Source organism: Melitaea cinxia, chromosome 1 (genome assembly GCF_905220565.1).
Source record: "Melitaea cinxia chromosome 1, ilMelCinx1.1, whole genome shotgun sequence".
In the NCBI taxonomy this organism is placed as follows: domain Eukaryota; kingdom Metazoa; phylum Arthropoda; class Insecta; order Lepidoptera; family Nymphalidae; genus Melitaea; species Melitaea cinxia.
In genome coordinates, this window is record NC_059394.1 from 15692447 (window position 1) to 15706602 (window position 14156).

The 14156-nt window shown below is 31.9% G+C and overlaps 1 protein-coding gene across 1 annotated transcript in view; it reads left to right on the forward strand.

Moving 5' to 3' along the window:
• The first annotated feature begins 254 nt into the window (after nucleotides 1–254).
• LOC123657714 overlaps nucleotides 255–14156 on the forward strand; it is a 45034-nt gene continuing 31132 nt past the window's right edge. Inside the window, exons 1-3 of the mRNA XM_045593236.1 lie at nucleotides 255–497; nucleotides 7781–8050; nucleotides 8310–8461. Of these exons, the coding sequence (XP_045449192.1) occupies nucleotides 255–497; nucleotides 7781–8050; nucleotides 8310–8461 (665 nt within the window). The remainder of the gene's footprint in view (nucleotides 498–7780; nucleotides 8051–8309; nucleotides 8462–14156) is intronic.

Genomic DNA, 14156 nt, shown 5'->3' on the forward strand with positions numbered 1-14156 from the left:
AAGTTATATTATAATATATGTAATATTAGTCGTCTCTGCTCAGTAAGTATATTTTTATGTTTTTCACTACAAGGTAATATTTTATTGTCTACTTTGTAACCAGATTACAATTGAGTGAAAGCCAGCCGCATAGAAAACGATTAAAAATAAAATATCTGACAGTACAGTTAATCGAATGTCACCTGTCAAATTTTCAGTGTATTCCAACAAGCGTTAGGTATTGCAATTATTTTTGTACTATCTATTAAATCGCAATGTCGTCAGCTAAAACATCCGATCTCGAAGTAGATGACATAAGTGATATCGACATAACACTGCTGACTCTCAGGAAACCTACGGAATTGAAAAAAGTCATCGAGTCCATACCGAAACCCAATCGTGCTGTTCCGAAGAATGGATTGCCACTCTGGTATAGACTCGGACTCGAGTGTAAATTGCCAGTACCGAAAATGCCGGAAGGAAAAATCGTATTTTCTCGCGGGAAAATCGGCGAAGACGTAAGTTTAAATTTATTGCATATTACTGCTTTCTTTAGTGTTTTTATTTTTCTTTGGTTGTAGTTTGAAGAGCTAAACGGATTTATTTAATTAAGTATTAATTAAATTAACATTAAATAAAATCTAAAAACATTGTTTATAATATGTACAAAAACCACATGTAATATTTATTTCAATATAGTTATTTATTAGAATGTTTGTATAAAAAAATAGTAAATATAATTTACCTGGATACTATTTTCTTTAACAATTTCAAACACTGCAAAATAATATTTTTTGTTCAAATGAGATTAGTGGTAAAATAGACGTCGTCTCTTTTTCCAAATAAAATATTTTTTTTTTAATAAAAATGATCACGATAACATAAGTATTCCTGGAATTTGATATCGAAATGTTTATTCGCCGATCTATGCTATTTGTTATTTGCTATCAAGTTCCACGCGAATGATATTGTACTTATTCGGTCCAAATATTTACATTCATTACCATTTATTTTTCATTTACTTTCTATAAACATTTCTTTTCGTAATTTGAAGAGCTACTTTGTAATCACATAAATTTGTGACTACGAAATCGCTAATGGTGGTATGAAAGTAAGCACCTTACCTTTGATTATGTAAAAATATCATCGATCAACCTCATCTACATGCAATACCCAAACAAATTATTTTGATTTTTTTTTTTTTTTGTAAAAAGTTATTAATTACGTGTTTAGTCTTTATTTCAGTTTGAATTATTAGTTAAAAACAGAAGGCTGTGTAATAAATTTTCTACAGCCTTTTTTGAAAGAAATACGATATTTGATATGAAGGAATATAACATTTTTAATTTATTCTCTCCAAAATATCCCAAAGGTAATCAGAATATAATACTATAAGGTACCTAAGTCAACTCAAACGATGTCTTAGAAACAAACCGAGCAAATACTCTTATGTTGATATGGCATTTTACAGGTATTACGAGAATTAAAATTAACAATTGGCGGATTAACATTATTGTTCCAAATTTATTTTGCGCTACTGTTGTTTATTGCTTACTTTCCCAAAATACCTAAAACCAACATTTATTCTACGTTTATTGGAAGTGTTCCGTTTTCCATATTAGTACTTTATACACTTGACGTACGCCCTTGAAACGTGCTTGGAAAAGCTTAAGTATATTCATTTTAGAGCCTTTTTCGCTTATTATGTAGGTAACTAATTTATATATATACTTTTAATGATTACATTTGATATATTTAAATGAGAGGAAATTATATATTTGCATAATTAAATAATAAGAAAGCTGTACGTGATATGGCTGTTTTTGTTTAAACCTTAATTATTTACAAGGTTTAACCCTCAAGATTTGTATTATCTTTGGCTTTTAAAATTCATTTTTTTTTATATTTGCTCTTATACTAATTTCGGAATATGGAATGTTACCAATAAATTATTTAAAAATAATAATAACTAATAATCGGTGTAGTGATAGTGTCGTGTATGCGCTCAAAACACCAGCGATTCTGGGTTCGATTCCCGCTCGTGTCGGATATTTGTATTTGTATCGGATGTTACAAGCTAAAAAAATATGTCTCTGTATATGTGTATATGTTGCAGTCAGAACTCTTAACCAGTCAAAAGTACTATTGACTAGCGAAATCAGTCACAAGTACTTTTGACTGGACAAGTTGGTCAAAAGTGGTTTTGACTGAAAATTATTGGTTATTAGTACTTTTGACTGCAAATTCGCGGTTAAAAATACTTTTGACTGACGCTCTCCGTCAAAAGTAGTTTTAACTGCAAAAAAGCGTCAGTCAAAAGCACTATTAACTCGAATGTGAATAAATTTAGTCAAATGATCCTGATAAACCATAATAAATTTATGCCCGCGATCTTCTTGCGACTGCATGTCAATCAGATCGACTTGGCAGCGGCTGTTCATTTCAGTGTGCAGGGTCGGTTTCTAAACCTGACCCATCCTTTCTTGTTTTTCTTCCTTTGGCATACTTCGCACATTGATAAATATACATTAATCATTTCTTTTGTAACATTAGCGTACTTTTTTGCCGTTTCATTCTTAAGTCTATCGCGACCACCATGCCCTATAGAAATATGAGCAGCATCAATAATGTCGTAGATTTCCTCAGCCGGCAAAAATATTTGACAGGTTCTGTGTTTGTAACTAATTTTTTTATACCACAAACTTCAATGTGTTAAAGCGTTGTAGTCTCCTGTACTGTAATGGTGTTTCCTTTTCATTAAATTTCGCGTCTTCCACATCCATTGCAAACTTTTCAAATTTTTCTTTTGTCATCACATTGAAATGACTATCTTTCATATCTTCCATCGCTCCACTAATAACCACTAATAATGAGTAATATAAAAATTTTTATATGTGCGTTTGTCGTTATTTTTATTGACCACCTTAAATTTTTAAGAGTTTTGACTGATACAACCAGTCAAAACCACTTTTGACGGAATCATTTAGTCAAAAGTACTTTTAACCAGCTCCACTGGGCAAAAGTACTTTTAACTGTTATTTTAGTCAAAAGTATTATTGACTAAAGCAAACGGTCAAAAGTACTTCTGACTGATTTTGCTAGTCAATAGTGCTTTTGACTGGTTATGAGTTTTGACTGCAACATATATACTTATTTCTACGGTAAGTCCTTACCGCAATTGTTATTTTGAAACTACCAATATTTCGGCGACGTTTTAGGCGACATGGTCGCGGCTGAGTCACCCCCCGATAAAAAGTGTTATCTTAGTGTATATCGTAATTGGTAAAAATATATAGAAATTTTTTTTAGTCCAAACCGTTTTGTTCTAAGACTATACTTTATGTTAACCGTATATTTTATGATTTCCATTTCAGTCTTTTACAGTGTACCTTTGTAATTATTAATGGTCTAATGTTACACATTTTTAAAAGGAACCAGGTTAGGTTTACACAGGACTATGTCGTTCTACAATCAATCGCCATAACATTAAAATCATAATATAATTTTTTAAAATAAAAACACAATAATTATGTAGGTAATATAAAAAAAAGAAACTCCTGAATAGAATAGTGCGATGGATAACGCACATTGACGCAGTGTATTCTAAACATTTAAAAATGTATACGAACTGCTACAATTTCTTTAAAAAATGCTGTTAAGTTTATCTAGTTATATATGTCCGCTGGTAAGATTAGGTGAAACGTACCACTAATACTCAATATCACTTGACATTTTCAAGGATACCATAGGTACAGAGATATAGAAAAAGTTATGGACTTATTGAGGGGTGCAGAATTTCAGGGAATTATAGTAACAAATAGTAAATAACAAAAAGAAATAATGAAAAATATTGAGGCAATTCTACTGAACCCTTATTTTTACATTTTGTTTGTAATAAAAAAAAAAAAATTGAGTTTTTATGTATATTTTTTCTGAATTTGTTTATTTTCATTGTTATTTATTCTTCAATATTATTGTAAGTATTGAATTTGGTTGTTGCGCTGGTGGTTGCGGTTTCGATCCCCGCACATGACAAACATTTGTAGTAGCCATAAAGATTATTACCATGATCTGGGTGTTTGTGCAGTCCTTGTGGGTCTCTCCATCATGCTTCGGAGAGCAAGTTAAGCTGTCGGTCTCGGTTGTTAGCAGGTACCCCTGATAGCGATCATTACAAAAATCACTAAAAAAATCATTACTCATAGTATATATATCCGTCTACCCGCATTGGAGCAGCGTGGTGGATTAAGTTCTGATCCTTCTCCTACATGGGGAAAAGGTCTTTGCACAGCAGTGGGATATTACAGGCTGAAGCGTATTGAAATTGGTCCACATGTTTGATTGTAATTTGTAGTGTTTTGTAACAGTTGTTTCGTTGTTTCACACGATTTCATTCCCCATATATTTTCATACTGCGCCCCTCATACCGTTTCTTTAAGAGCAATCTCATCATCATCATCCGTCTGTGTATAACACGGGTTTTTGTTTGTAAGTAGGAACCACTAACACATCAATTTACATACGCAAACGGTTCCACATCGTCAACGTATGAATGTTTGATCGTATAAGCTATTTAAGCTACAAAATGTAATGCACACATACATCTGGCTTATACCCAAAGCCTGCGGTTAAACGTTAAGCTAAATTGTACCCTCAAATTCTGTGTCGACTTAAGTACATAATTCTCGTATTGTTAGAAATGAGAAATGTTTCTAAGGGAATTTCTAGGGACTAAAATGATAATTTTCTCTGCGAAAGTTTGTGAGGATTGATGGATGCTTATTCATGCTTCTTTCATATAAAAACTACTGAAATTATTTTAATAATACTTGCTACTTAAATATCGTGATATTCAAAATATACATGATATACATTTCATCCCGAAAATCTCACGGGATCGATAGTTGTGTGAGTTAATCCGCGAGGCGCATGTATTTTTAAAAAAAGTTTATTTTCTGTACACATATTTCAAATTTTGTTATCTGTATTACTAATTACTATACAGCTGCGACATTTGTTTGCGTAGACGCGCTAATAAGTAACCTCGGACTTAAAACTTTATTTTTTACTTTAAAGTAGTCGTAATCACGAGACACAAATTTACATAAAATTAGGTATAAGTTTAATTTAACGACAGTCTAGAATAATAAAATGTGAAATTAACTTAAAACGAAGTTCTAAAACCATAACATGCAAACCATTATTTTGGTCTTTTTTTTCTTCTTACCATTACTGTAATTTTATTAGGTTCTCACAATATTAGAACACGACATAGGTACCTAAGCTTTGATAATAACAGTAAAGTCAATTATGGCAAGGACATTTTATCTTTATTGAAACGTAAATGTAACTGATACTTTTAACGTTACTTAGTCTACTTCCGACGCAATTTCCTCTCACTTTTACTGTTTATGTATATATTTTTAAAGTATTTTTTCTTGCTTTTTTTACTATCATGGCCGAGAAGTTAGAAAGAAAGTTTATTAATAGTCTAAGATACGAACGTAATCGTCAATTCGTAAGTTCGTCTCTAGTTAGTATCTCCTACTATAAAATTATGATATATTTTTTTTCCAAATATGTTTTGTTGATGCTTAGTTGTTTAGTTCATGTTTTATTCGACGTTGACATTGGAGTTAAGACAATTAAGGTTGACAGATAGAATTACATTTTCATCCATATGCCATCACAATCATAGATTAATATTTCAATATTTCGACCCAACTAAACAATGCCAAGACGAGCATCCGTCTACAATGCATCCGCATAGAAATGTCATAGCACAAACGCAGAAATTAATTCAACTAGATGCACTGAAACTAATTAAATTCAGCAGAGCTTTGATTAATTATTGCTTTCCGATGTTACGAGTAACTGAGTTCGCCTTCCCGATGTTTCATTGTACTTACTAAGTAAATGTACTCGTTTTAATATCAAACCCTATGTTATAAAACAATGAAACTTGCCAAAAAATAAACACATCTTTGACATTACCTCATCACTGACCTTATTCAATTTTATATGTACGAAAATATGCAAACGGTATAAATACGACTGTCCCTACGTATAATATCGAAATTGAAAAAAGGCACTTTACATTTTTTACGCTGAATGATTTGTTACGTATCGATACTGAGTATAAAAGCTCATGAAAAATGTGATTTTATGTGTATTTTATAGCACTTTCTCTTTTTTCTTTGAAAATATACATAAAAAGTAGTTTTTTCATGCAATAAAAAAAATAGGAAATTTTCAGTTTTGATACTGTACGTAGGGGACAGTAGTATATATAATATTTTTGAAAGACATAAATATATTACTGCTTTGTTCAAGAGTCGATTTTAAGCAATATGAACTTGACAATAGAAGTGAATCTAGCATGAAGAATAATAATAATAGCACCATTATTTTCCTTTAATAAATAATAAAGTCATCTACGAATCTTACGGTAATGACCTAGATACGGAACCTCGGAGCAATGAAAGGGTGTCATTTCTACGTTTAATGAGGAACTTTATAAAAAAACTAGGTTTTTCACCTTTTAAGTTTTGACTCGCTCATTAAGTAATTATATTCCAAGTGTCGATGTTTAAAATGTTTTGTTTATACGCATTTATGCAGCTTTCATATTCCTTTTTAACCGACTTCCAAAAAAGGAGGAGGTTCTCAATTCGACTGTATTTTGTTTTTTGTATGTTACTTCAGAACTTTTGACTAGGTAGAGCGATTTCGACAAATTTTCTTTTAATCGAAAGGTGGTGTGTATCATTTAGTCCCATTTAAATTTATTTGAGATCTAACAACTACTTTTTGAGTTATATCTAATAATGCGTTTTTACTTGACGCTTTTTTTGTCGACTTACGTTGTATTATACCGCATAACTTTCTACTGGATATACCGATTTTGATAATTATTTTTTTGTTGGAAAGGGGATATCCCTAGTTTGGTATCATGATAAGGAAACCAGGATCTGATGATGGAATCCCAAAGAAATAGAGGAAAACTCTCGAAAATCCGCAATACCTTTTTACTGGGTGTACCGATTTTAATAATTTTTAATTTAATCAAAAGCTGATATTTGTCATGTGGTCACATATAAATTTTATTGAGATCTGATAACTACTTTTTGAGTAATCTTTGATAACGCGTAGTTACTTGACTATTTTTTCGTCGATCTACGTTGTATTACTCGTCGATGTAATTGAAGTCGGGGTTTTTTTTTCGTTTGCGAGCAATCACAATAATTTTATTACATGTTTCCAAAAAAAAAATCTTCTGGTTAAGTATAGTTATAATTGTTAAAATATTTTTAAGCCCCACGATGGTCTGATACTATTACGAAAAACTATATTTTTTGATTAAGTTTAAAGTAAAAACTTAGTTAAATCTATTGCTCTCCACTCGATCATTTGATTAATTTTGTGAAATTAATATAATCTAATATATAAAACTCCTCCTCTGAAACGGCTTGACCGATTCTCATGAATTTTTTTGTGCATATCGGGTAGGTTTGATAATCGAACATCTATTTTTCATACCTCTAAGTTATAAGGGAGGGGGGGGGGGGGTTAAGAGGGTTAGTAAAATATTATGAAATTTGTGTGCATATCGGGTAGGTCTGAGAATCGCCCAACATCTATTTTTTATTCTCCTAAGTTATAAGGGGGGGGAGGGATTGAGAAAATTAATAAAATATATGGCAAAAGAAAGTTTGCGGGGTCAGCTAGTTTTAATATAAAATAAGCAATTCTTATTGAAATTTCTTACATTAGTACTGACTAAAGTTTTTTTATTACCCAGGTACGTCGACTCGGCTTGGGCGGCGGACCGCGTCCTACATTTAATTTAGCGGACCCTTATTGTTACAATGTCTCGTACGATTATGTCCCTGAACACGACCCGCATTTAGCTCACCATTTCGCACAAAAGCCAGCCAGGAAAAGGATGAAAATATTAGGCTTTTGCACTAAAGATGGTAGGGCAGTCTGTTCCTTAAAAGAATTCAATCAGTATAGAAAATATTTGTACAATCAATTCATGGATCGGATTCATATGGAAATGAAAAAGTTGGTAGGTAAAACTTACTCTTTAAGGAAAGACGTGTATCTATTGGTCTATATCTATATCTGTGTCCCAATTATATTAAGTTTTATGCCTCGATACATTTAGGCTTAACTAACAGTATTAATTAAAGTTACCTATAAACTTGTATGATATTAATATTGTTTATCGATATTCTGCTCATTAGTTTCCAGAGAAGTAAGCAATAATTAAACCTAAATCTGCTTATACGATTACCAATGATAGGTAAATAAATTTATGTGACAAGGATGAGCGCGCTCGCGATGATCTTACCCTCAAACGCGTGGACGTGGATGTCGCTCGACGGCAGCAGATCTTCACAAAAGTGGAGCGAGCGAGGGAACACCTCGAAAAAGTCGCAAAGGAGCACGCTGATGAGTGGGCTGAGAAGAAGAGACTGTGAGTAAATGTATAGCTACTAGTTCTATTGCATTTGTAAAATCGTTCCAGGAAAATTTCAATTTTCAATTTTATTCAAATTTCATTTCAATTCCAGGAAAGTAGGTTCTTAACATTTATTAAGTCAGTGAAATTCAGAATATAGGAATGGAGGAAAGTATTCGTTACACCATCACAAAACATACACATAGAAACGCACACACGCACCCAAACATACACTTATGCATACGTATTTAAACAAAAATAGCACATTGTTTTATACTATTTAGTAAAAATGTAATTATTTATTGACGTACGTACATTTTTAAGGTACTAATATTTTTTTAAGGCAATCTCTCAGAATAATACGATTTTGTTATGTTAAGCAAGATAGTATTAATTATGTAATTACATTTAATTCAATAAATTGATATTGTTGTCAGTAATCACATTTGTTAAGCTAACAAAAACTTTGGAATAGTAATGTAGAATGATTGATTTAATACTATTAAGTTATCAATTATTCCTTTATTAAAAATACCAGGGTGTCCAAATGCCATTTCGAGGTGGATCAAACAAAACTCGCACTAGGCACTCAGATATCCTCCTATTGGCTTAGTAAATTTTCTGATCAAAAAGTGTTCTCAATCTTTTTTACTGCATAATATATCATAGCATATAAGGACATCAATATTTGAGTATTGCATGGTCTTTAGTTTTAAATTTTTTATTTTAAACATTCTGATAAGGTTACTTTTGTGTTACTACACAGACAAAAAAATTAATGACTTTTTTCACGTCTTCTACATCTTCCTTAATTTAGAAATTGTTTCTCTATATTATTCTATATATTTGTTTCTTCAATTTATCTATCATAATGACAAATTGACAACCGATCTGGTAAGTAATACGTGGAATGTCCTAAATACCGGTGCTGAAGTTTTCGATTTCCTCTTGCTATCGTAGGTGCGATCAATACATTAACATTAAATTAGTCGTAAATAAATACGAGTACATTTTTAACTGACTTCAAATATCAGTAAAAAAGTAAATATATATATATATATATATAAGTAAAATATATATATATATATATATATATATATATATATATATATATATATATATATATATATATATATATATTAATGTTTGGTCGGGGATACCTTCGTCGCTTATGAACCGATTTTGATTTTTTTTTGTTGGAAAGGAGATATCCCAAGTGTACCATGATAAAGAAACCTATTATTTATATATTATTAACTTTATAATTAGTTAACGTTTAAAATAATATAATAAAATTTTAAAATCAATTATATATTTCATAAAACGCGTTCTATAAAGTAGTTTAGCAATTATGGCAACATAATACATAAGGATACTGGAGCTATCCGTAACTACGTCCTGAACTCCTGAGGCAAATTATCAACGTGAATCAAATTCTGCCAGGCTTTCGCAAAGTTATGCTCGTCACTACTAATAGAACGGTCGCAAACCAACCGAACAAGATAACTCCTTAACACACTTAATAGTTAACTGTGTATATTATTTGTTCAAATGTACATGTAAAAGTAACCGATCGACAATAATATAAACGTAATGTAGTTTTTAAGTACACAAAGTAGGTAAGTTTTATTAAATAAAAATATAATATACATGAAAAATGTTAATCATCATAATGTTTTAACTGATAAATAATACAAAGTATTTATTGTCAATAATATTTCATTCAGGACCTAGTTGAAAGCTGAAAAAAGGCATGCTTTTGTGATTTTTTTGTCGGAAAACGATTGCTGGTACGTAGCTGTTATTTTTAATAAAATAATAAAAAGTGTTTAATTTCGACTACGTTATATATTTTTTTTTATTTTAAAAATTAAACTAATAAACGAGATATAATAAATATCTCGCGGAGCACTGTTCAAACAGGCCTTTTGTGGTGACCACTGCAATAATCATCTAAAATCAAAAACTAAATGAATAATACGGTTTTGTATGTAAGTTTCAGGTTAGCAATCCTGATACTGCCTATAAAAGTATAGCAAAATATGGTCTGACACTGGAATTTTTATACTAAGAGTGGTAAATAAAAATAAGACCCAGCTTAAAGCTACCTTACAGACGCCTGCAACACCGAAAGCATCGCAAGCGCGTTGCTGAACCTACCACTGACCCTCCATAAGAGCTCTAACTATCTTAGTAATCACTGGAATACAACACCACTTGAGAGGAGTATTATTTGGCTATCATCGTCTATATCTTCTATATTCTGTCTTATTATTTAGTTGCGTCATCTGTAAGGTTGAGATACTACCCCAGATGAAATTCTCCAGATTTTGAGTAGAATATATGAATGTTCCCCCCTCCCTGCTCCCTACCTCAATGTCCTATTTGTAGCTTACCTTCACACCCTCAGCTTGGACCGTGGTTACAAAGCCTCTCAAGCCACTTTATACCGACATATATTTTTTTAACGTGTCATATCGTTATTATATATGGCTGCCTCCATGTCATTGTGCTTCACCTTCAGCGATTTTTCGTTTCTTCGGTAGGTTTTTAACTGAGGTAGGGCACAGCAAGAATTTCCTGCTCAAAATATGGAGCAGCCCGACTGGGGTAGTACCTCGACCTTACAGAAGATCACAGCTAAATAATACTGTTTTCAAACAGTATTGTGTTCCTGTTGGTGAGTAAGGTAACCAGAGCTCCTGGGGGGCTTGGGGATTGAGTCGGTAACGCGCTTGCGATGCCTCTGGTGTTGCTGGCGTCTATAAGCTACGGTAATCTCTTACCATCAGGTGAGCCGTACACTTGTTTGCCGACCTAGTGATATAAAAAAAAATGTCATTTGGGCTTTTTTAGGCGGCCGTGTTATCTTTTCAACCAGAAAGTTAACGAATGCGTTTATAACATGGTCTAATTAGTTCAACGCCAATCTCAGTTTATTTGAAATAACTTGCACTTTGTGAGCTCTGATCCTAGCGGTCCTTGGTCTATACTTATTCCTTGGGAACCGTCAGTTTTCAATCCTTTCATGTCGAGCGTCTAGGACCAAGGCTAAGTAAGTTAGACGCCGTTTTGCAATTGCAAATCGATGTTTCCCTCGAGATTCTATGCACCACCTTTCTAATGTTAGGTCCTCGATATGTTATTTTTGTAATTTCAAGTACACTTTCATAGGTTTTATTTTTCAACGTCTTATTTTGGAACCTTTATATATATATATATTTTTTTTTCTGTATATATATAGAAAAAAATATAAATTATTTAAATAGAGCGATCTAAAGCTCCTTTCGAAGCGCGTATGTAAACAGATATATATGTACTTTATGCCCGGGTCGCGCGGCTTATGTTGACATGCTGGTAAAAACGAACGATTGAAAACGAACGGTTTGAAATCTTTAGAGAATATTTTTAAAATCTAATACTTTATCCGTTAAAATTATATAATAAAAATGTTAACATCAATGGAGCTTCAGTATCCTTGAATAAATTATTGCTCATACACGAGACTATGAGACTTTTGAGACAACCTTTAAAACAACAAAATGAAGGTATATAAGTTAACAGCTTATTATCTCTCATTCCGAAGTGGGATCGTTAAAATGACTTGACGAATAAAGAATAATAATAATAAGTAGAATAATTACAAATTTCAAAACCTCTTATTTAGATATTTGTATTTAAATATTATTTTCTGTTTCTTTCGTTTGCCATGAAAAAGATTCAGGCAGAGTGGCGGACTAAAATTGATTATAGAATATTCATTTCACTGTCTCATATCGTCCCAGCGCTGTCACTTTACATTTACTGAAACAGGAGCAGTAGGGGATTTTAAATTTTATACCAACCGAATCACAGTAGCCGTATCATTATCTAAATAAAGATGACTAGATGGGTTTTCTAATAAGTTATTTCCACCATAATATTTTCCACACGAAGTAAGGATAAGTGTGGAAATAGAAATAAGTTATAGAAAGTAATAAAACTTATAAACCGTCACAGTAAAAATGCTATATGCGGGAATCGAATCTGTATTTTTTTTTTGTCGAATAACCATTAAACAAAATAATTATCGTGCTGAAACAATTTAAAAAAGAGGTACTGGATTAGGTTTCCTAAAAGGATATTTAAAAAAAAATAATGTAGTGAAGTTCATTTAACTTTGTAGATTTCTCTCTTAAAATTTTCCTTTATAAAATAATAACAGATTGAATTTATTATTATTCCTTTACAAAGTGACCTTTCAAAAAAGGTTTCGATAACAATACAGCTTTGTAAAAAATTCACCTTCCTAAAAAGTCTTTCATAAAGCATTTTGTTCCATTTTGTTAAAAAAGAAAATTCAAACAACAAATTTCTTGTTTGTTCGTCTTTTTTTTCATAACTTTTTTGGAAATTTTTAGATTTACATTTTTTTTACTTTTTTTTTTCTTGATGATATAGTTTATTTTTGTAGTCTATATTACTGGTCTTGTAATTTTTTTTTCTATATGTACTTATTTATTAATTATTATTATTTCTATTTCACTGTATTTTTTTGTGTAAAAACTGTCTGCGATTTGTGTGATGTTCCGAATAAACGTGTTTCTTTTCTTTTTCCTTTCCTAAACACAGAGGGTCTTGTATCGGAAATATAGTTAACAAATAACACCAATTCAATTGATTATTAAAACGTAGTATGTAGGAAAACACTAACAGCTAACCTATAGATTTGTTTAGTTTTGTAATTTATTAAGGAACTAGCTGTACCTGCGCGCGTTGCTACGCCTTTTTTTATTTTTATTGTTTTGATCGTACCGACTCAGAAACCTTTGTGGACTCATGCACAACACTTTGCTGAAGATCATGATCAAATGCATAGTTTACGATTCTATAAATGACATACAGACAAACGTTCATTTTTATATGATCTGTTTCATAGTTCTAGAGATTTACCTCTATAAGCCCACAAACAAACTACCTAACACAGTTCACGTTTTTATAACAGCAGTATCGATCGATATTATCAAAGCTATTAAATATACGGATGAGCACGTTAGGATTAGTTAGAAATACGTTTTAAAAAACAATAAAAACAATACACGTTAAATTTTCCACCATTCCAATGTTATATATTCAAGTGTGTAAAATGAAAATTGTAATATTTAAGCAACATAACATGAGCGGCGTCCAAGTGATTAATAGCCCCAATTCGTTACTGTTCGCCTTTCAACGTGGGATTTGAATAATTATCTATTATTTTGAGCAATTAAGCACAAACTCGTGTTTGTGTTCTCTATTTACGTATTAAAAATGAATGTGAGTATAGAATTTGCAATAACGAGAGTAATAATTGGCATACGTATGCATTCAGTCTGTAACATCCCACAGTTGGGCCTCTCTAGCCCTCTTTCTCCATGTAGTAGAATGATTAGAGCTTAATCCACCACGCTGCTCCAGTGCGCGTTGGCGGATATATTACCTACTATGAGTAACGAATTAAGTATACATGATAAAAACCGGGACCGACGGCTTAACGTGTTCTCCGAGGCACGGTGGGGAGACCCACAAGGACAGACACCCAAACCGGAATGAAATATTTGTACAAATACAAATATCCATCCCGAGCGGGAATCGAACCCGCACCTTCGGTGTTTTAGGCGACTACTCGTACCACTACACCAGAGCGGTTGTTATATTGACATTATCATTTGTTAATCGTAGTACTCCTTGT